Genomic DNA, 21,321 nt, shown 5'->3' with positions numbered 1-21,321 from the left:
CCACCCAGGTACCCCCCACACTCATGTTTCTAAAGTTGAGGGACGCCCGGGTGCCTCAGTGGTTGAGCATCTGCCTTCGGCTCTGGGCATGATCCTAGGGTCCTGGGATTGAGTCCCACATCAGGCTCCCCGCAGGGAGCCTGCTTCTCCCTCTGCCTGTGTTTCTGCCTATCTCATGAATAAATAAATAAAATCTTAAAAAAAATAAAGTTGACAGGTTTTATCTATCTATTTATTTATTTTTTAAGCTGACAGGTTTTACTAAAGGATTTTAAAGGTTCTTTGCAGCCCTACAGTAGTATAATTCCTTTTGTCTTTTTCTTCTGTTAATATGTATGTGTGTGTTCAATAGAGAGTTTATCACAAATCTCTCTCAAACTCTCTCTCCGATATGACCTCTCGGTTAGCTTTTCTTTCTTTCTTTTCTTTCTTTCTTTCTTTCTTTCTTTCTTTCTTTCTTTCTTTCTTTCTTTCTTTCTCTCTCTCTCTCTCTCTCTCTTCTCTCTTCTCTTCTTTCTTTCTTTCTTTCTTTCTAACACTTCAGTTGTACAGTCTATGTCCTGATTTATTTTTTTATTATTTTTTTCTATGTCCTGATTTAAAAAAAATAAAATAAATTACTTTCATACTGTGTTCCTTACAGTAGGTAGCTTCCAGGGAGTGGAAGCTAGCTTTGCAGAAAGCCTGAGGCTTCTGTCCTTCCTTTTTGCCTGGATTTTTCTCAAACAATAAATTCCTCCTGGCACATTTATTATGCACTTGGGTTTACAGAAATGTGCCTCCTGTGATTCTGTAGGAACACACACACCAGCCACTATGTGACGGGAGGAGATTGACACTTTTTTTTTTTAAAAGATTTTTATTTATTTATTCATGAGAGACACACAGAGAGAGGCAGAGACACAGGCAGAGGGAGAAGCAGGCTCCATGCAGGGACCCCGATGCGGGACTCGATCCCAGGTCCCCAGGATCACACGCTGGGCTGATGGTGGCACTAAACCGCTAAGCCACCAGGGCTGCCCGAGACTGACACTTTAAGGATAAAGTTGACTGCTTCTCTACATGGTGTTGCTCAAGCTCAGGGTCATGAGAAAGCCATGAGAGAGAATTGGACACCAGGGCTGCAGAGATGTGGCAAGCTTTTGAATGATTCAAGAATCTTTCAGATAAAGTTAATTTTTTCAATTATGAAAGTAATTTTTTGAAGTACCACTTCCCCTGTGCAAAGAAAAACTTGAATAAAAATCCTTCCCCATCCTACCATCAAAGAATAACCTATGATAACATTATATTGTGTTTCCAATATTATTTATATGATCCTGTATGGGTGGTATCGAATCCCACCATTTTCACTTAATGGTACGTGGCGAACACAGCTCTTGTCTTTACAGATTCTTCATTAGCATAGTTTTTGTGGTTCTGTATTAGTCCATTTTGAACTGTGCCATAACAGTATAATCGAGCATGTAGGCCGTTTCCCTTTACAAAAATAATGAACAGCTTGGTAAACCAGTCTTTTTTTTTTTTAAGATTTTATTTATTTATTCATTATGAGAGACACAGAGAGAGGCAGAGACACAGGCAGAGGGAGAAGCAGGGTCTATGCAGGGAGCCCGAAGTGGGACTCGATCCCAGGTCTCCAGGATCACACCCTGGGCCAAAGGCAGGTGCTAAACTGCTGAGCCACCCAGGGATCCCTGGTAAACCAGTCTTTGTCTGCACTTCTCAACTTAAGAAGTGCAAAGTCAAGGACGCCTGGGTGGCTCAGCAGTCAAGCGTCTGCCTTTGGCCCAGGGCGTGATCCTGGGGTCCTGGGATCGAGTCTCGCATCAGGCTCCCTGTATGGAGCCTGCTTCTTCCCTCTGCCTGTGTCTCTGCCTCTCTGGCTCTCTCTCTGTGTCTCTTGTGAATAAATAAAATCTTAAAAAAAAAAGTGCAAAGTCAGAATTTTAAGGGCTTATCATATATATTGCCAAGTTGCTTTGCAGAAACCTCGTACCAATTTCAGTTGCCACCAGTTGAGCAGAAGTGCACCCTTTTCCTTGTAACGCCTCCCAGCATCGATGCCTGTAATCTTTACGAAAATCTGATTAAGTGCAAAGTCATGTCTCCTGTACATTGGTAATTCTTAGTGAAAGGAATCTTGTGTTCTAGTCAGTCTGTGAAGGAAGTTTGGCCATGAAATAGAGTTTACTTCAGCTGAGGAAAATGATTTTCTGCAAGTCTATACATTGACCAAGGTTCCGGAAGGCTCATGCCTGCAACAGATGTTTACTGAGAGTTCGCTGGGTGCTCACCTCTGAGAGAGATGCTAACCTTGCAGAAATGAACTCCCTGTGTCTGCCTGCAAGGGTCTCACAATGAAGCAGGATCCGAGGGCTCAGAAGCTGGAGGGTTGAGGGACGTGACCTAACGCATAGGAGACCAGAGAAAGAAACACTTAGCACAGAGTATGTGTGTGTTTGTAGGAAGGTTGCTACAGGGTTTCTTGAGAGGGAGAGCCTTTAAACTTTGCAACAGGGCATTAAAGAATATTGTTTTGCATGTATATGTTAAAAACAGAAAATTTTTGGTTTGAGATAGTTGTACTGTGTGGTGTAATGGGAAATATGTACTTGGCGTTTGTTCCCTAAAACAACTCCTAAAACCCTTGGCATTTCCTGAGTGATAGAAGTGATAGGAACACTTTTTTTTTTAGGTTTTACTTATTTACTCATGAGAGACACACAGAGAGAGGCAGAGACATAGGCAGAGGGAGAAGCAGGTTCCCTGCAGGGAGCCCGACGTGGGACTCAATCCCAGGACCCTGGGATCACGACCTAAGCCGAAGGCAGACACTCAACCACTGAGCCACCCATGCACCCTTGAGTCAGGCAGTTGATTATGAATTCCTTCAAGTTTTCTTTTTTTAATTATTATTTCTAATTTAAACAAAGCAAATGTAAAATATATATTTTGATGCACTAGGGCGTTAATTTTTTTTGAAAGTCAGCTGAAGGATGATTAGCACAGCGAAGGCTGCTAAATGCGCTGAACCCCTAGAATGTGATTTTTGTTACTTTTCTATGTGTGTGTGTGGGCTTTTTGTTTTTGTTTCAGTAGACTTCAAATTTGGTTGTTTGGAGGAATGAACATCATTGTTTATTCTGGAGGGAAGTTCTTTGATGGTGTTTCTTTCCCCCAAAATTGACCTAGATATTAAAATTTTGTGCTTATAAGAAAGAGTTAAGAAAAAATGAAGAGCAGTGCTTCGATTAAAATTGTAAATGAGAAAAAAAATGACCGAAATGATTTGAAAAATGTGTTGTTGAGATGATAATGCTTCTCAGAAAAAATAACACAAAAAGGGGAAATGAAAAAGTTAAAAATTCATTATAAAAATACTGTTTAAACTAGAGGGGCCCGGGGAATCCCTGGGTGGCCCAGCGGTTTAGAGCCTGCCTTCATCCCAGGGCGTGATCCTGGAGACCCGGGATGGAGTCCCACATCGGGCTCCCTGCATGGAGCCTGCTTCTCCCTCTGCCTGTGTCTCTGCCTCTCTCTCTCTCTCTGTGTCTCTCATGAATGAATAAATAAAATCTTTAAAAAAAAATAAACTTGAGGAGCCTTCCAGAATATTGCTATAAATAAATAAATATATATATATATATATATATATATATATATATATTTACATACACGTATATATATACATGGCTGTACCTACAGGTTTTTTTTTTTTTTAAATCACATAAGCGACTTATCCTATGTATGGTATCTATATGGATGTGCTTTCTTCACTCAGCAACATCCTGCACATGAGTCAGTTGCTAGAGACTCACATCGTCCTTTTCACTGCCCAGTGATCATCCAATAACGGGCCACGTGTAGCCAGTCCCTTGTTCGTGGCTTCCCCAGCTTGCTGTGCTCTTGTGGCATCGTTGATACCAAACCAGAAAAACAGCTAAGGATTTCTAAACCACAAATTTGTTTCTTTACTCATTCATCTTTACTCATATTTCTAATTTCTAATTAGAAGCAATTAGAAATTGCTTCTAATAACCGAATGTGTGACATAAGCTACTAAACTTAGGAGTAGCAGTTAGAGAATCAGGAGCAGGGAATGAACAGGCACCAATCTTGTGACTGAGGTTCAGGAGGTAGAAGGTTCGGGAGCTGTCCTGGGACCAGCGGGGACCCTGGCTGGATGTGTAAGTGCCCGGAAGCTCTGTAGCTGTTGGTTGGGTAGACTTGCTGATCCAACCTGTGTTCTTCAGGATAATTCTTTGGATGACCCATGGCAACAGCAAAGCACTCAGGCTTTTGTCACCTGGCTTTCCATCTTACTCTCAGATGTCTTCTTGTCCATCTCTGGTGCCTGGATATTCAAGAGCCCATGTTGGCCTCCCTTTTCGCCTGGTGCTCCCCCACCCCACACGTGTGTGTATGTGTATATTGTGTCTGTGTGTGTGTGTGTGTATACGCACATATATACAACATATAGAATATATACACAAAGATGGAATAGATGTATTGTTTTCCCTTTAAATATATGTGTGTAGCCGTGTGTGTGTGTGGTGTGTGTGTGTACAGAGAGAGAGGGAAACGGAAGGAAAGAGAGGAAGGATTAGATGCTCTTGTCATACATTTATTTATTTTAAAAGATTTTGTTTGAGGCACCTGGATGGCTCAGTGGTTGAGTGTCTGCCTTTGGCTCAGGTTGTGATCCCAGAGTCCCGGGATCGGGTCCCATATCGGGCTCCCTGCATGGAGCCTGCTTCTCCCTCTGCCTGTGTCTCTGCCTCTCTCTCTGTATCTCTCAGGAATAAATACATAAAATCTTTAAAAACAACAACAACTCATTAAAAAATAAATAAAATATTTTATTCATTTATTTGAGAGAGCGAGAGACAGAGTACCGCCTTTCTCTCTCCCCCTCCTTTCTAACACCTCAAAAGCCCCATGGTTTGTCCCTTCACCGTAAGTAAATGTCGGAGGGGCCTGGGTTTTGCCAGACTGCACACAGGCAGCCCGCCCCCAGGGGGAGCAGCGGGCTCTCCGGGCTGTGTCCAGGGTGGAGGGAAGGCCCTGGGACCCCGCGCGTACCGGCGCGTACCCGGCAGAACGTAATGGAAGATGCACGAATCTGGTAGAATGCAATGGAAGATGCGCTATCCGGTAGAACATAATGGAAGATGCGCGTATCCGCTAGAACGTAATGGAGGATTTAATTTCATGCATTTTTAAAAAAGATTTTATTTATTCATGAAAGACACACGGAGAGAGAGGCAGAGACATAGGCAGAGGGAGAAGCAGGCTCCCTGCAAGGAGCCTGATGTGGGACTCGATCCTGGATCCCAGGATCATGCTCTGAGCTGAAGGCAGACGCTCAACCACTGAGCCACTCAGACGCCCCAATTCCATGCATTCTTAATTCACGTTAACTGTTAATAACCTAAGGTGTTTCGTTATTTTAATCTAATAACTGAAAACTGAACTAATAATTACATTAAAACAATTCTCTTGGTGGTTTTTGTTTGTTTCTTTGTTTACTGCAAATAATGCTCTACACCCAAATGCCAGCCGTGATCAGATTAGGGTGAGTGATGTTATGATATAAACTGATTAATGTCTCCAGAGGTAATTAGAGCTGGCATTTGGGGAGCTTAAGCCAATTTCTATGAAGGCAGACAGTTTGTCATTCTGAACTGGGTAGTGCAGTTCTCAAGAGCGGAAGAGCAGATGAAATCTGTTTTATTTATTTTCTGTTAAAGATTTCTATTTATTTATTCATGAGAGATGTAGCAAGTGAGAGGGGCAGAGACACAGGCTGAGGGAGAGGCAGGCTCCATGCAGGGAGCCCAATGGGGGACTCGATCCCAGGACTCCAGGATCATGCCCTGGGCTGAAGGCAGATGCTCAACCACAGAGCCACCCAGGCGTCCCAAAATCTTTTATTAAGCTGGGAAACCTAATTGAACTTTTCAGACTTTCCTGCTTCATGCCGTAGCCACAAGGCAGAGTTTCTACAGATCTGTGGCTTCCAAATATGAAATTCTGGACACCTGGGTGGCTGGTTTGCTAAATCACCCCTGTTGGCCCTCGGGGGTAAGCATACTTTGGAAGAGAACCAGAGCGTGACTGGAGGCTGGTCATCAGTGGTTGGAGGGAAAACACTGTGTTAGCCTCCCGCAGAAACAGAGTGGGCTCTCATGCCCCCTGGGAGGTCGGCAGGAGGTGGGGGGAGTCAAGGACCAGGTGCCTTATGTCCTCACTTGGTAACTGACTTCTCATCAAATCCCTTAGACCCAAGGCCTCCAAACCTCATCTGAGCTAAGGTCAGGAAACAATTTTTCTTTCTTTTCTTCTTCTTTTTTTTTTTTAATTAACGATTTTATTTATTTATTCATGAGAGACACAGAGAGAGGCAGAGACACAGGCAGAAGGAGAAACAGGGGGGATCCCTGGGTGGCGCAGCGGTTTGGCGCCTGCCTTTGGCCCAGGGCGCGATCCTGGAGACCCGGGATCGAATCCCATGTCGGGCTCCCAGTGCATGGAGCCTGCTTTGCCCTCTGCCTGTGTCTCTGCCTCTCTCTTTCTCTCTCTCTCTCTCTCTGTGTGACTATCATTAAATAAATAAAAAATTAAAAAAAATATTAAAAAAAAAGAAGGAGAAACAGGCTTGCTGTGGGGAGCCTGATGCTAAACTTAATCCCAGGCCCCGGGGGTCATGCCCTGAGCCAAAGGCAGATGCTCAACCGCTGAGCCACCCAGGTGCCCCAGGAAACAGTTTTTCAAGGGACATACTTATTGCATCTGATTATAGATACTGTTATTGGTTTCTGGAGCCTGTAGTGAAGTGCCTCCTCTACTGCCTCTCACCTGTCCCCCTGAGGCCTGGACAGAGGGTTGTCCTGGGAAATGCAAACTCCACAGGTAGCTTCCCTATCAGCAATAGAGTCCTATAATACACCCTCGTTATATACATGTGTGTGTGTCTGTGCAGATATGTGTGTGAATATGTACCTTGAGGCATATATAACATCATCTATATAATTTCCGTATGTGTGTGTATATGTGTGTGTGTGTGTGTGTGTAGACAGATAAATAGAGATGGAGATAAATTTAAGAGCTGGGTGGTTAGAAGTCCTCCCTTCAGAATCTGAACTTTTTGAACCTAGCTGCTGTGACCCTGAGAAAATTTTGCAATCCCTCCAGGTCTTCATTTCTTTGTGCAAAACGGGGGACATAATAGTAACTTCTTCAAAGTCGTGAAGACTTATTGAAGCCCTGAGGTGATGTTGGTGGTGCCCACGGTTCAAGGGTGGGAAAGCAGAGCAGGGCCAGTGGCTGGAATGCCAGGCCCCAGGGGCAGGCTGCCTCTCTGGAGGTGGGAGTGCTGATTGTGAGTCTCACAGCTGACTTCCCCTGCGTGGCGTCCCATTCATCAAACAACTGTCAGATCTTAACTTGGCTTCCATCGTGGCTTAGTTCTAAGGACAAAGTGGGCTTGTCTTGCAAGCTGTACATTCCTCATTATATGTCAGTACATTGCCCTGTAGTTAATGTGTGATTCTCATGGCAAACTGCCCCCCGAGAAGGTCTGCTCTTGCGGTGCTGACAACCAGGTTTCTGAGACTGTGCGTCAAGGGGTGAATGGTTCCGGGACTCACCAATGTGCCATCTCTCTTTGTGTCCCTTTGGGAGATGCTTCTTGGTGTCTGGCTCTGCTTTCTTCTGCTAGCTTCATAGTTAGTACCAGCCAAAGATTAAACGGCTTTAAACACTAATGAAGCCTTGATTCAAAAGATAACTTTTCTTTTTCTCTTAGGACACCTGGGATGAGCTCCTCATTGGCAACGTAGAAATGAAAAAGGTTTTGTCTTGCCCCAGGTAAGGATCCTCTTGAGCGTCAACCTCTGGGGTCTGTTCATTGGTTCCTAACACCACCTAACTGCTGATCCTTGAATGGCAGGTGCATCTTGACCACCGTAGACCCAGATACTGGAATCATAGACAGGAAGGAGCCCCTGGAAACCCTGAAGAGGTAAACAGCAGTGTGTCCAGTGTATTTTTAATATTAGCCCCATCCCAGAGCTACCTGCAGGTGTAGTGCCCTGTCCGAGCACTTCTCACTCTGCCTTCTGCTTGGCATGGGTCTGTTGGTAAGTTGCTTCCTCTTTTTTTATGGATGGATCTTTAAGTGCTTTTCTTTCTTTTCTTTTTTCTTTTTTTAAAGACTTTATTTATTCACGAGAGACACACAGAGAGAGGCAGAGACACAGGCAGAGGGAGAAGCAGGCTCCCACAGGGAGCCCGATGCAGGACTCGATCCGGGGACCCCAGGATCATGACCTGAGCCAAAGGCAGATGCTCAACCACTGAGCCACCCAGGCGTCCCCTTCGAGTGCTTTTGATAGATTTTTCATTGTCTAATCCTGTGTTTTTAAATTTTCATATCTCTCACATCGAATTTTAAGAACATTCACGTGTGTATTTCCAAATTAATACCTCAAATACTGTAATTATTTTTATTGCAGCTTACATTTCTTTATTAGACTTAACATCAAGGATGATGAGGCTCATTGAAGTTGTGTAATGAAATATTAGAAAAATAGAAATGTAACGAGTTGTCAGGAGTTTGTTCATTCAGGAGCTTCTTTGGTGCCAGGGTGGTTTTCTTTTGTTCTGTTATTAGCCGACTTTAGTTATCAACTAAATGTGTTTTTAAAACTAAGTCAAAACTAAGTCAACATTTTGGGGAAGATATATTCTTTTTTGTTTCCCTTTTCTCTGTTATTTGTTTCCAATGGTTTTAAGTTAGAGAAGAGGTTATTTCTTGAAGTCTTCAGATACACAGTTCTGTTTTTTGATTTTTGAGGTGTGGCGAAGTTAATTTTTTTTTTCTTTAGACAGGGCTTTTGAAAAAGATTAGCTTCATCAGTAGTCCAGCCCCATGCCAGTTGCATCTGTGTTTTCACTTTTGTTCACCAAAGAAGCTCAGCTTTGGGCTTGTAAACCTGACAGGGTGGAAAGCAGATTACCTCCATGCATTGAACGGAAGGCTTAGAGGGGCATCTGGGTGGCTCAGTTGGTTACGCATCTGACTCTTGATTTCAGCTCAGGTCATGATCTTGGGGTCTGGGATTGAGCCTCTCCTTGGGCTTCCTGCTCAGCAGGGAGCCTGCGTGTCTCCCTCTCCTTCTGCTCGCTTTCTTTCTCTCAAATAAATTTTTTTTTTTAATTTTTTATTTATTTATAATAGTCACAGAGAGAGAGAGAGAGAGAGGCAGAGACATAGGCAGAGGGAGAAGCAGGCTCCATGCACCGGGAGCCTGATGTGGGATTCGATCCCGGGTCTCCAGGATCGCGCCCTGGGCCAAAGGCAAGCGCCAAACCACTGCGCCACCCAGGGATCCCTCTCTCAAATAAATAAATAAAATCTTTAAAAAAAGTTTTGGGGCAGCCCGGGTGGCTCAGCGGTTTAGCGCCACCTTCAGTCCAGGGCCTGATCCTGCGGACCCGGGATAGAGTCCCACATCGGGCTCCCTGCATGGAGCCTGCTCCTCCCTCTGCCTGTGTCTCTGCCTCTCTCTGTCTCTCATGAATAAATAAATAAAATCTTAAAAAAAAAAAGTTTTGGAGAGTTCAGGCAGTTCCATTTTGAGATTGTACGAGCATTTATTTGTTTCAGGGAATTGTGAAGTGGGAGGTATACATGCAAACATACCACCTGTTTTTTTTTTTTTTTGGAAACATGGCACTCATTTTGAGTAACACTTAAAGTTTTTTCAAACTGAAGCCATGGAAAAATTGTATGGATTCTCAGGATGCTTCTAGAAAAGGCAGGATTTTGTGCAGTTTGACTCCTTGCCCACAGAGTTCTCTGTCCATGTTGTAGAAAAGGTGTGCTATTTATTTATAGGTAATCTGAGAATGAAAACTTGAGTTCTATGGAGAGCACTTGGATTCTTATTTCCCTTTTGTGCCTGATGGTGAATTTTTGCCTCTTTCAGTTACCGCCTGTGTGATCCGTCGGAGAAGCAAATATACAAGTCGTCCCCACTCTTTGGGATCTATTATTCAGTGGAGAAAATTGGCAGCTTACAAGTTGGTGACCCGGTGTATCGGATGGTTCCATGACGTGGTATGGTGAGCAGCATACTCAAGTCAGCAGCTTTGCTGCTGGAATGCATTGCCTCCAAGCCACTGCCACATTTCTTGTGCTGAGATGTTATGTTTTGCTGCTTTAAATCTTAGGAGAAGGAGCGGTTTGTGTTCTGCTCTTTGGAGTTGGAAAATGCCTTTTAGTTTTCTTTCCCCAGCAGTCTGATTTATTCCACCTCGGCTTCTCTCCACTTCCCATTCAGTTATAAAATGCTGATGCAGGAGCCCCGGCAAAAGATAGGTAGATATTCTCAGTTCATTAAAGAATAAGGAAATTGAGCAGGAAGGTGAGCAGCTCTCAAGAGTTCTGTATTGATTTTTTCCTGTCTCTGATAGAAAAGTGAGGGGAAATGTTTAAATTGTTCAAAATCAACTTGAGAAAAACATTGAATACTTTTTATAAAATTTATTTTTAAGAGACGCCTGGGTTGCTCAGTGGTTGAGCATCTGCCTTCAGCTCAGGCTGTGATCCCGGGGTCCTGGGATCGAGTCTTGCACTGGGCTCCCTGTGGGGAGCCTGCTTCTCCCTCTGCCTGTGTCTCTGCCTCTCTCTGTATGTCTCTCATGAATAAATACATAAAATCTTTTTAAAATTTTTTTTAAAAATACGATTTAACGTTTGAAAAATATTAGGGCATTAAGGCACCTGGATTCTGAGTCATAAGGTAGAAAGTAATGTTCTCACACTGATTTCACTGGGCTAAATAAAATTCTGATGCCTGGAGCATAAGGCCTAATCCTCAAATTTTAGAAATAAAGTCATTTGGAAGAAATAAAGTCATTTGGAAGACTTCAAATTGAGCCTTGTAAGCAACTCTTCTCCTAAAATCTATAACCCAGTCTGAAAGTCCCCTCATGTCTGAAAATTTTTTTTTTACACTTGATTCCCAGACCCACAATCACACCCTGTGCTGAAGGCTGATGCTCAACTGCTGAGCCACCCAGGTGTCCCCAAATTTACATTGTTGAGTTAAAAAGGTTCTCCCAGGGATCCCTGGGTGGCGCAGCGGTTTGGCGCCTGCCTTTGGCCCAGGGCACGATCCTGGAGACCCGGATCGAATCCCACGTCGGGCTCCCGGGGCATGGAGCCTGCTTCTCCCTCTGCCTGTGTCTCTGCCTCTCTCTCTCTCTCTCTCTCTGTGACTATCATGAATAAAAAAATAAAAAAAAATAACTGTTCATAAAAAAAAAAAAAAAAGGTTCTCCCAATGGGGTTTCATTGTTCAGGATTCACTACTTTTGACAGGTCCCTGTTTCCCTAGTTAGGAATAAATGTAAATGAGGCTAATTTCTGGGGCACCTGGGTGACTCAGTGAAGTGTCCGACTCTTGATTTCAGCTCAGGTCATGATCTCAGTGGTGAGTTTGAACACTGCGTCTGGCTCCATGCTGAACGTGGAACCTGCTTAAGAGTCTCTCCCTGTCCCTCTGCTCCTCCCCTGCTAGTCTTCACTCCTGGTTCATGCTTATGCTCGAGCACACTTTTTCTCTTTCTCTCTAAAAAAAAAATAAAAAATAAAAAATAAAAAAAGTCTAATTTCTTAATTCTTTTTTTAAAGACTTTATTTATTTATTCATGAGAGACAGAGAGAAAGAGAGAGGCAGAGACACAGGCAGAGGGAGAAGCAGGCTCCATGCAGAAGCCTGACGTGGGACTCCAGGACCACACCCTGGGCCAAAGGCAGGCGCTAAACCACTGAGCCACCCAGGGATCCCCTAATTTAATTCTTAAAATTATTACAGAATCTTCTGCTAAAGTAATAGCTTTTCAATGAAGATCCTTAGAGTTTCTGCCAAAGTAGCTCTTGATAAGAGGACAGCTCTTGATTATCTTTGAGCTGAGCAAGGAGGCGTCTGTGCTGTGGCCACCACCACCTGCTATACCTGGATTGATAGTTCTGGGGAAACTAAAACTCAGTTACCTACGGTCATTGAGCAAGCCACTCGGCTTAATGGGTGACGCCTTCTGTGGGGGTCTTTCTTTGACTTATTTGATTTTGATTGGTTTGGGTTTGGGGCACCAAAGTTTCACAGTGAACTGCAAACCCTGGGGATTATCCTGTTTGTAGTGATTATAAGAATCTTCCTGGTGCATTGTATCCTCCCCAAAACTTTAATTGCCTGATTAGAATCGCTAACCACCAAGCAATTGATCTCGCTGAGACTACAACAGAAAAGGAACAGAAGACAACGGCCTTAAGGAAGGCAGATATTGAGTTGTAACCCGTGAATTTCACAGAAATAAAGAAAACCTCATGACCTGTGAGTTGCATTCACAGGATCAACAGGAGCTGCGAGCACCACAGGGCATAGCGGAGAGGGGCACGGATGCCTTAAGTTTTGAGTACAACTCTCAGTTTAGCAGAAAGTCTTACTCAAAGGGGGGAAATTGTTAACAAGAAAACCACAGCCCTTGGGACGCCTGGGTGGCTCAGCAGTTGAGCATCTGCCTTTGGCTCAGGGCGTGATCCAAGATCCTGGGATCAAGTCCCACATCTGGCTCTCTGCATGGAGCCTGCTTCTCCCTCTGCCTGTGTCTCTGTCTCTCTCTCTGTGTCTCTCATGAATAAATAAATAAAATATTAAAAAAAAAAAAAAAGAAAACCACAGCCCTAAAATGACTTCACTTAAGGCTTCAGGTCGGTAAACCAAGACTTAATACCTAATTTAACTGCTGTTTGACTTCATCAGGAATGTAACCTTTAATCAGGCAACATGGAATTTCCTGATGGATTGACCACTCCTTGGAGGAGGGCAACCTTGCCTAAGCAGTGCATTCCAGCCTAATAAAGTCTGTTCTTTTTTTTTTTTTTTTTTAATAATGTCTTCTCTCTGCCTTTCAAAGCCTTTCTTTTATTTAGCTCAGTGGAGCTTGCTAGATGGGATGCTGCACGATTCAGGAATCATTTAATAAAGTCAATGAGATCTTTCAATTTACTCAGGTAAATTTTGCTTTTTAACACACGCGTGGGATGGACTAGAGCTGAGAGGGGACGTGAAAGACCAGGTGGAGTGGCTACGTGTGTCATAAGCAAGGTGCAAGCTATGGGTGTGGTGAGGGACGTGAGTGCCCCTGGGCCCTGAGCCTCCCTTTCAGCTTTATTTTTTATTTCTTAAAAGATTTTATTTATTTATCCATGAGAGACACAAAGAGATGCAGAGAGAGAGGCAGAGACACAGGCAGAGGGAGAAGCAGGCTCCATGCAGGGAGTCCGACGTGGGACTCGATCCCAGGTCTCCAGGACCATGCCCTGGGCTGAAGGCGGTGCCAAACCACTGAGCCACCTGGGCTGTCCTACCCTTTCAGCTTTATTATCTAGCATTCCCCAACACAAACCCAGGGCGCTTGTCCTGCCGCCCATCCCCTAGAAGCATGGAGAACTTTCCCCTCTAGCGGGCGTTTCTGTTGCATTTTAAAAATAACAGTAATGTTACTCATCTACGTTGTGAGCCTACTCTGGTTCCTGCATTCTGGATTCTTTATGTGACAGGTTGAGTAAAGACTTACAAAGATAGCAGTTAATAGTTGTACTGGGGTTACTTATCCATTTAAAATTTAAATTTTAATTGTGTAAAAGTTCATCTGTTCCATGATAGATGCAGTCCATGTTCCTCACAGTGAATTTAGAAAATACCAGCAAAGTTGGGGAAAGAAATCACCCATTGTCACTGTGTACAAATTTTATTGTGATTGGATTTTTTTGTTTAAAGTAGCCAGGATCTGTATGATATATATATAATATGTACATATATAATGATATAGAATATATATCATCCAGATGTATGTTGTATATCATGATATATATGCAGATAGATATATCATCCATATATCATATGGTAAATATATGCAGAAGTATGTATCATACACACTTTAATAGACCTCCGATCTTTCCAAAGGTCATTTCTGATGGTTTCATAACATTACGTGTAGACATAGACGACATGTTCTAAACACCATTTTATAGTATTTGACACTTGGGATATATTCCTATTTGAATAAGATTAAGTATATATCTTTGTATGCAGAATCATGTTATTTTATTTATTATTTTATTTTTTTAAAAAAGATTTTATTTATTTGAGAGAGAGAGCATAAGCAGGAGGAGGGGGAGAGGGAGAGAGAGAAGCAGACGCCCTGCTGATCAGAGAGCCCAATGAGGGGCTTGATCCCAGGACCCTGAGATCATGACCCGAACCAAAGGCAGATGCCCAAGCAACTGAATTACCCAGGTGCCCCCCCCATTATTTTTTAAAAAATATTTTATTTATTCATTTGAGAGAGAGAACACCAACGAAGGAGGGGGGCAGAGGGAATGGAACAAGCAGACTCCCTGCTGAGTGGGGAGCCTGTGGGGGGACTCGATTCCAGGACCCCAAGACCACAACCCAAGCTGAAGTCAGATGCTTAATCAACTGAGCCACCAGATGCCCCCAGAGCCATCTTATAATTAAGTCTTTTCCTGTAAGTTAGATTGTTAAAGTGGAATTACTGATGCGTGGGATCCAGGCATATTTATTAGCATCGTTGGCCAATGGCTTTTAAAAGCGTTCTTCCCCTGTGTCCCTGTCGTGTCATGTGGGAGAGATCTGGGCTCTTGCCAGGCCTGGTGGGATGCTCAGTCTTAACAGGCTGCTTTTTCCCCTCTAGGGTAATTTGGTGCAGGACGTAGTTTAGGTTTCCTGCATTTTAACCCCATCGAGTGACTGCTTTGAGTGCTTGAGGTATTTATGACTTGTAGGAGAAATAACCAAATAATCAGAGGTCCTTGTCATTTATTCAGGTTTCAGCATCCGGGAGGCTTTCATTAGGACTTTTGCCGAAAGCAGCAACACCAACCACCTCGGTGCCGCCTTGCTAACCAGCCTTTGGCCATCTTCACCCCAGAAATGAATCTCTGTTTTTAATTTTTTGAAATTACTCATGCTCCCAGTTAATGTAGAGAATTAGAGGTGATCCAGAAATAAGAAGGTATATAGATTTTAGATAATGAGAACTTTTGAAATAAAACTGCCTATGAAATTGTGAATGTTACTACACCGATCATACTTCTCAATGCCTGATGTTAATGTTGATGGGTAAAGAAAGCTTAAATAATCAGTTAAAAAGCTGCAAAATTTTTCTGACTTTATATTTGATTACCTGTCATTCATGTTTTTAGGGGAAATGGGAAACTAGATTACTGTTTTCTGGTGTGCTTTTTACATGTAAACAGATTCCTGTTGTTGATCTTTACATGACTGTTGAATCCTATAACTTTTTTTTTGCTCGTATGTTTTGGGATCAGGTTATACTTGAGTATGGAAGTTATTTTTTAGATCTTGTTTTTATGTTCGATTAAACTTCTGTTAAGCCATATGAAGTAATCTGTGTGTAACTGCCAGATACGCCAACTGGAATTCCAAGTATGATGAAGAAAAGATGAGATTTTAAAAAGAATGGAATTTTGAGAGCAGGAGGGAGAAGGATGAAAGCACAGGAGCATTTTTTTAAGTGCAAATAATTTTTTTTTTTGTAACCAAGAGCAATGAGCTATTTTGGTATGACTAAACAAAAATCCTCACTGAAGAAATACATGGATGAATTAACCCACTTCTAATTTTTGTGGTTTCTTTAATATCAATAAATATGAATCTCAATTGTACTTTTTCTGTAGTATTTATGAGTCTGCTTTGGGGCTTTTTTCATTTTATATCAGAACTTGGATCACTGTCATTCATTATTTTCTTTACTTTTTTCTAGTCGCCTAACAGAGGGCTTCCCTCTGGAGATCTGATGGAGTCCGCAAACATTACCTCCCGTGGTTGGTGGGGCCAGCGGGGGTGGGGGCACCGTGAACTGCACATGTGGCCCACTGAGGCAGGATGGCCAGTGACTGTGAGGAGACTGTCCAGTGACCAGTGAGGAATAGCTGTTCCTTTGCTGGCTTCTGGGACTAAAATCAACCTCCACTGCTAGCTCCCTGTGAGGTGCAAGGGCTCAGTTAGCTTGATCCCTGGGTAAGTTTTAGAAATGTTGAAATTGAAAAATCCTGCTAGCTTTGAAGCCAGCCATTGGAATAGAGAAGGAGATTTTTCCTTTTAAATTTCTGAAGACAGTGGCCCCTGGCTGGCTCAGCCAGAGAGGAGCAAGTGACTCTTGATCTCAGGATCGTGAGTTCAAGCCTCACGTTGGGTTGGGTGTAGAGATGACGTAAATGAATACGTAAAAAAAAAACCCCTAAATTTCTGAAGAGAAATTAGGGAGAGAAACAGTAATACACAAAATGTAGGGCCATGAGCTGTCTGTCCATGGAGAATATGGAGCTCAAGTCCTGTGTCATGCTGAGGTACGCTGCTCCTCGTTCTATTGCCATGGCACATGTCACTAACAGCCAACATTTCTTTGTTGGGAAGCTAGATTTACCCAAGCCCCTCTCCCCCCAGCTCATTCCTAGAAGAGGAGTCATTGATGTACTACAACAGTGGAAGTAACCCCTGACCTCTGTGCCTGAACACAGTTCCTGGCTTTCACAGGAGCGGGGAGGGAAAGGATGACTGGAGGTTGGAAGAGAGGATAATAGGATGGATGTAATCTGTTTCAGCCTAAATACCTATGGTGAAGAACAATGTTCGAAGACATCTTCCCTGAGCACTAAGGGGCCCCGATGTATTTTGCTAGCTGGGGAGAAAGGATTTGCTTTGCTTTGGAGACTCTCCCTCTACTGATTTAAGACATTTTCCATTTGTGTGCACAATTCTGGTGAGATCTCGGGTCGTACTGTTCTAGGCTGACAGTGCCTCTCCCTGGGCCAAACTAGTCAGGCTCCTTTGAAGTCCCTTCTCTACCAGGGCTCAACCTTGACTCTGGCCTCACCAGGCCTGCATTGTGGATTGAGTTCCTCATCTGCACCTCGAGATGTGTAAGACCTGGGCCTGCTTTCTGCAAGAATCCTGTTAAGTCGGTTTAGCCAAAGTCCTCCTACCCTTAATGTTTCCATTTGAGAAAATTTCCATCCACTGGTCCTCTCTCTGTGCATCTTGGCTATAAATGCCCACTTGTCTTGAATCCTCTTGCACAGTTGGTGGGAATGCAAGCTGGTGCAGCCACTCTGGAAAACAATATGAAGTTTCCTCCAAAAGTCGAAAATAGAGCTACCCTACGACCCAGCAATTGCACTACTGGATATTTACTCCAAAGATACAGATGTAGTGAAATAACGGGACACCTGCGCCCCAGTGTTCATAGCAGCCATGTCCACAATAGCCAAACTGCGGAAGAAGCCCTGATGTCCTTCAACAGATGAATGGATAAAGACGATGCGAGATACACACACACACACACACACACACACACACACACACACACACACTGGACAATGGAATATTAGCCATCAGAAAGGAATACCTCCCATTTGCTTCAACGTGGATGGAAATGGAGGGTATGATGCTGAGTGAAATAAGTCAGTCAGAGAAGGACAATCATATGGTTTCACTCATGTGGAAGATAAGAAATAGTGAAAGGGACCATAAGGGAAGGGGGGGAAACGGAAAAAATTAGAGAGGAAGGCAAATCATGAGACTCTTGACTCTGGGAAATGAACAAAGGGTTGCAGAAGGGGAGGTGGGGGGGGATAGGGTGACTAAGTGATGGGCATGGAGGAAGGCACTTGATGGGATGAGCACTGGGTGTCATACTATATGTTAGCAAATTGAATTTAAATAAAATATAAAAAAACAAATCCCCACTTGTCTTTGCTATGTTCAGAGTTGAACCCTATATAATATCTCCATTGGAATGGTCTTCTTTTATTTTTTTAAAGACACGTTTATTCAGCGTCATGATCAGACTATTACATTTAGCAATCAACAGCATGGGTGCAAAAAAAAAAAAAAAACTACATTAAAATCCTTTGTTGGAATGCTTTACACTTTCCACAGAACAGAAACTAAAATAACCTGTTATACAATTAGTCACAAATACAGTCCTCAAGTTTTTTGTCCATACACATGAGTATTGTCTAAAATATGTCTTCTTTGTAGCAGCTAGGCCCTGCCACCACTCTGCTTGGCTGAGTTCACAGATCTGTTGTAACCTGTAGCTTCCCTGTCCCTTCTCTGGCTCTCCTCTCCTGCTAAGCTTTGTTTCCTGGCAGTAATTAAAACCTTCTGCCACTGCTGGAACCGCCATAGCCACCTTGGTTTCGTGGTTTGGCAAAGTATTGGCTTCCACCATGATAGGGGCCAGAGCTTCTGCCTCCAAAATTTCCTCCTTTCATGGGTCCAAAATTTGAGGATCGATTGTTGTAATTGCCAAAATCATTATAGCTTCTGCCACCTCCAAAGTTGCTTCCATCATTACCAAATCCGTTATAGCCATCCCCACTGCCACCCTGTCCACCACCACCTCGACTGCCACCGAAGCCACCTCGACCACTGAAGTTCCCTCCATGAACAAAGTTGTCATTTCCACCAAAACCACCTCCACGACCATCACCAGAGTTTCCAGAACCACTTCAGCCTCTTTGGCTGGACGAAGCACTAGTCATCCCTTGCTTCGATGGGGCTTTCCTTACTTGACAGTTGTGGCCGTTCACAGTGTGGTATTTTTGAATGACAATCTTGTCTACAGAGTCATGGTCGTCAAAGGTCACAAAAGCAAAAACCTCTCTTTTTGCCATTACCTTGGTCATTCATGATCTCAATCACTTCAATTTTCCCATACTGTTCAAAATAATCTCTTAGATGATGTTCTTCAGGGTCTTCTTTGATGCCACCAACAAAAATCTTTTTCACACTTAAGTGGGCACCGGGTCTTTGAGAATCCTCTCAGGAGACAGCCCTCTTTGGTTCCACGACTCTTCTGTTCACCTTGTGTGGCCGAGCGTTCAAGGCCGCATCCACCTCCTCCACGGTGGCCTACGTGAGGAACCCAAAGCGCTTGGAGCGCTTGGTGTTGGGGTCTCTCATTACCACCCAGTCCGGAAGCGTCCCCCATTGCTCAAAATGGCTCCTCAGACTCTCATCGGTTGTTTCGAAGCTCAAACCCCCAATGAAGAGCTTCGGCAGCTGCTCAGGCTCTTTGGGAGACTCTGACTTAGACATGATGGCGGTGGGAGAGGACCCCTTAACGATGCTTACTCGGTGGCGTCCAGGGGCAGAAAGCCATTGCAATGGTCTTATTTTTATTTTTTTATTGACCTATAACATCGTATTAGCTTAAGGTATACAGTGTAATGATTTGGTGTATGTGTGTATTAGGAGATGACCACACAGTAAGCTTAGTTAAAGTCCATTACCTCACACAGTTAAAATTTTTTCTTGAGATGAGAACTTTTAAGGTGAGCTCTCTTACTAACTTTTAAATCCACAACTCAGCATTGTTAACTGTAATCAATATGCTCTACATTACATCCCCAGAACCTATTTCTCTTACAACAGGAAGTTTGGGTCTTTTGACCACCCTCATTTATTTTCCCCACCCCCCACCCCCTGCCCTTGGCAACCACCAGTCTCTTCTCTGTACCTATGAGTTGTTTTTGTTTTAGATTTCACATATAAATGAGATCATAAGGTATTTGTCTTTCTCTATCTGACTTACTTCATTTAGCATAATGCCCTCAAAATCTATGCACTTTGTCCTGCACGGCAGGATTTCATTTTTTAAAATAAGGCTGAATAATATTCCATGGTAGGTATGCACCACATTTTCTTTATCCGTTCATCTGTCCAGTGGACACTGATGTTGTTTCCATGTCTTGGCTATTGGAAAAAAATGCTGCAGTGAACATGGGGGTGCATAGATCTTTTCAAATGAGTGCTTACTCTTTCTTTGGATAAATATCCACAAGTGGAACTGCTAGATCGTATGGCAGTTCTGTTTTTAAATTTTTAAGGAAAATTCATACTGTCTTCCATAGTGGCTGCACCAATTTACATTCCCACCAACAGTGCAGAAGGGTTCTCTTCTCTCCACATCCTCCCTAACACTTGGTGTCTCTTTTTGATAATAGCCAATCTGATGCATGTAAGGTGGTATCTCTTTGCGGTTTTGATTTGCATTTTCCGGATGATGAGTGACGTTGAACACTTTTCCATGTACCTGTTGGCCATTGTAGGTCTTCCATGGAAAGATGTCTATTGGTTCTGCTGCTCATTTTTAAATTGGATTTTTTCTTCTATGATTTAAGTGTATGAGTTCTTCTTATATTTTCGTTATTAACCTCTCATCAGATATATGATTTGCAAATAATGTCTCCCATTCTGTAGGTTGCCTTTTCATTTTGTTGATGGTTCCTTTTGCCATGCACAAGCATTCTAGTTCCGTGTGGTCCCACTTATTTATTTTTGCTTTTTTTTTGCCTTTGCTTTTGGTGTCATATAAAAAAAAAATCATTGCCAAGACTGATGTCAAGGAGCATGTCCTCTGTGTTTTTTTGGTGTCTTGAAGTTTTATGGTTTCAGGTTTTATGTTTAAGTTTTTAATCCACTTTGAATTGATTTTTCTGAATGGTGTAAGATGGGGTCCAGTTTCATTCTTTGCAGGTGACAGTTTTGCCTCTGCCATCTATCGAAGAGACCATCCTTTCCCCCTTTTTATATTCTTGGCTCCTTTGTCATAAATAATTGACCACCTATGCATGGACTTCTCCTTCTCTCTCTCTCTCTCTCTTTCTCTTTCTTTCTTTTTAAAAAGGTTTTATTTATTTATTCATGAGAAACAGAGAGAGAGGCAGAGACATAGGCAGAGGGAGAAGCAGGCTCCCTGTGAGGAACCTGATGTGGGACTTGATCCCAAGACCTGCGGATCATGAGTCAAGGCAGACACTCAACCTCTGAGCCACCCAGGTGCCTTGCATGGGTTTATTTCTTCTCTCTATTCTGTTTCATTGATCTACATATCTGTTTTTATGCTGATACTATGTTGTTTTGATCACTATAGCTTTCTAATATAGTTTGAAATTAGGAAATATGATGCCTTCAGCTTTTTTCTTTTTTCTGAAGATTGCTTTGGCTATTCAGGGTCTTTTGTGGTTCCATACAAATTTTAGGATTTTTTTCTTTTTTCTTTCTGTAAGATTTTATTTTTTAGTAATCTCCACACCCACTATGGGCTTGAACTCACAATCCCAAGATCAAGAGTCGCGTGCTCCAGGCAGGCACCTTAAGATTATATTTTTTCTATTTCTTTGAAGAATGC

The 21,321-nt window shown here is 43.0% G+C and overlaps 1 protein-coding gene across 2 annotated transcripts in view; it reads left to right on the top strand.

Moving 5' to 3' along the window:
* The window catches only part of MTARC2 (mitochondrial amidoxime reducing component 2), a 36,257-nt gene extending 20,470 nt beyond the window's left edge, over positions 1-15,787 (top strand). The window contains exons 5-8 of one of the 2 annotated variants that reach the window (XM_041721909.1): positions 7,811-7,872; positions 7,955-8,026; positions 9,996-10,126; positions 14,927-15,787. In XM_041721909.1, the coding sequence (XP_041577843.1) occupies positions 7,811-7,872; positions 7,955-8,026; positions 9,996-10,122 (261 nt within the window). In that variant the 3' untranslated portion in view covers positions 10,123-10,126; positions 14,927-15,787. Of the gene's footprint in view, positions 1-7,810; positions 7,873-7,954; positions 8,027-9,995; positions 10,132-14,926 lie in introns of both variants that reach the window. The other variant, XM_041721908.1, reaches the window with a different exon arrangement.
* Positions 15,788-21,321: the final 5,534 nt, after the last annotated feature.

Source organism: Vulpes lagopus, chromosome 11, assembly GCF_018345385.1.
Source record: "Vulpes lagopus strain Blue_001 chromosome 11, ASM1834538v1, whole genome shotgun sequence".
Taxonomy (NCBI): Eukaryota; Metazoa; Chordata; class Mammalia; order Carnivora; family Canidae; genus Vulpes; species Vulpes lagopus.
This window is presented reverse-complemented; position numbering and strand designations above follow the sequence as displayed.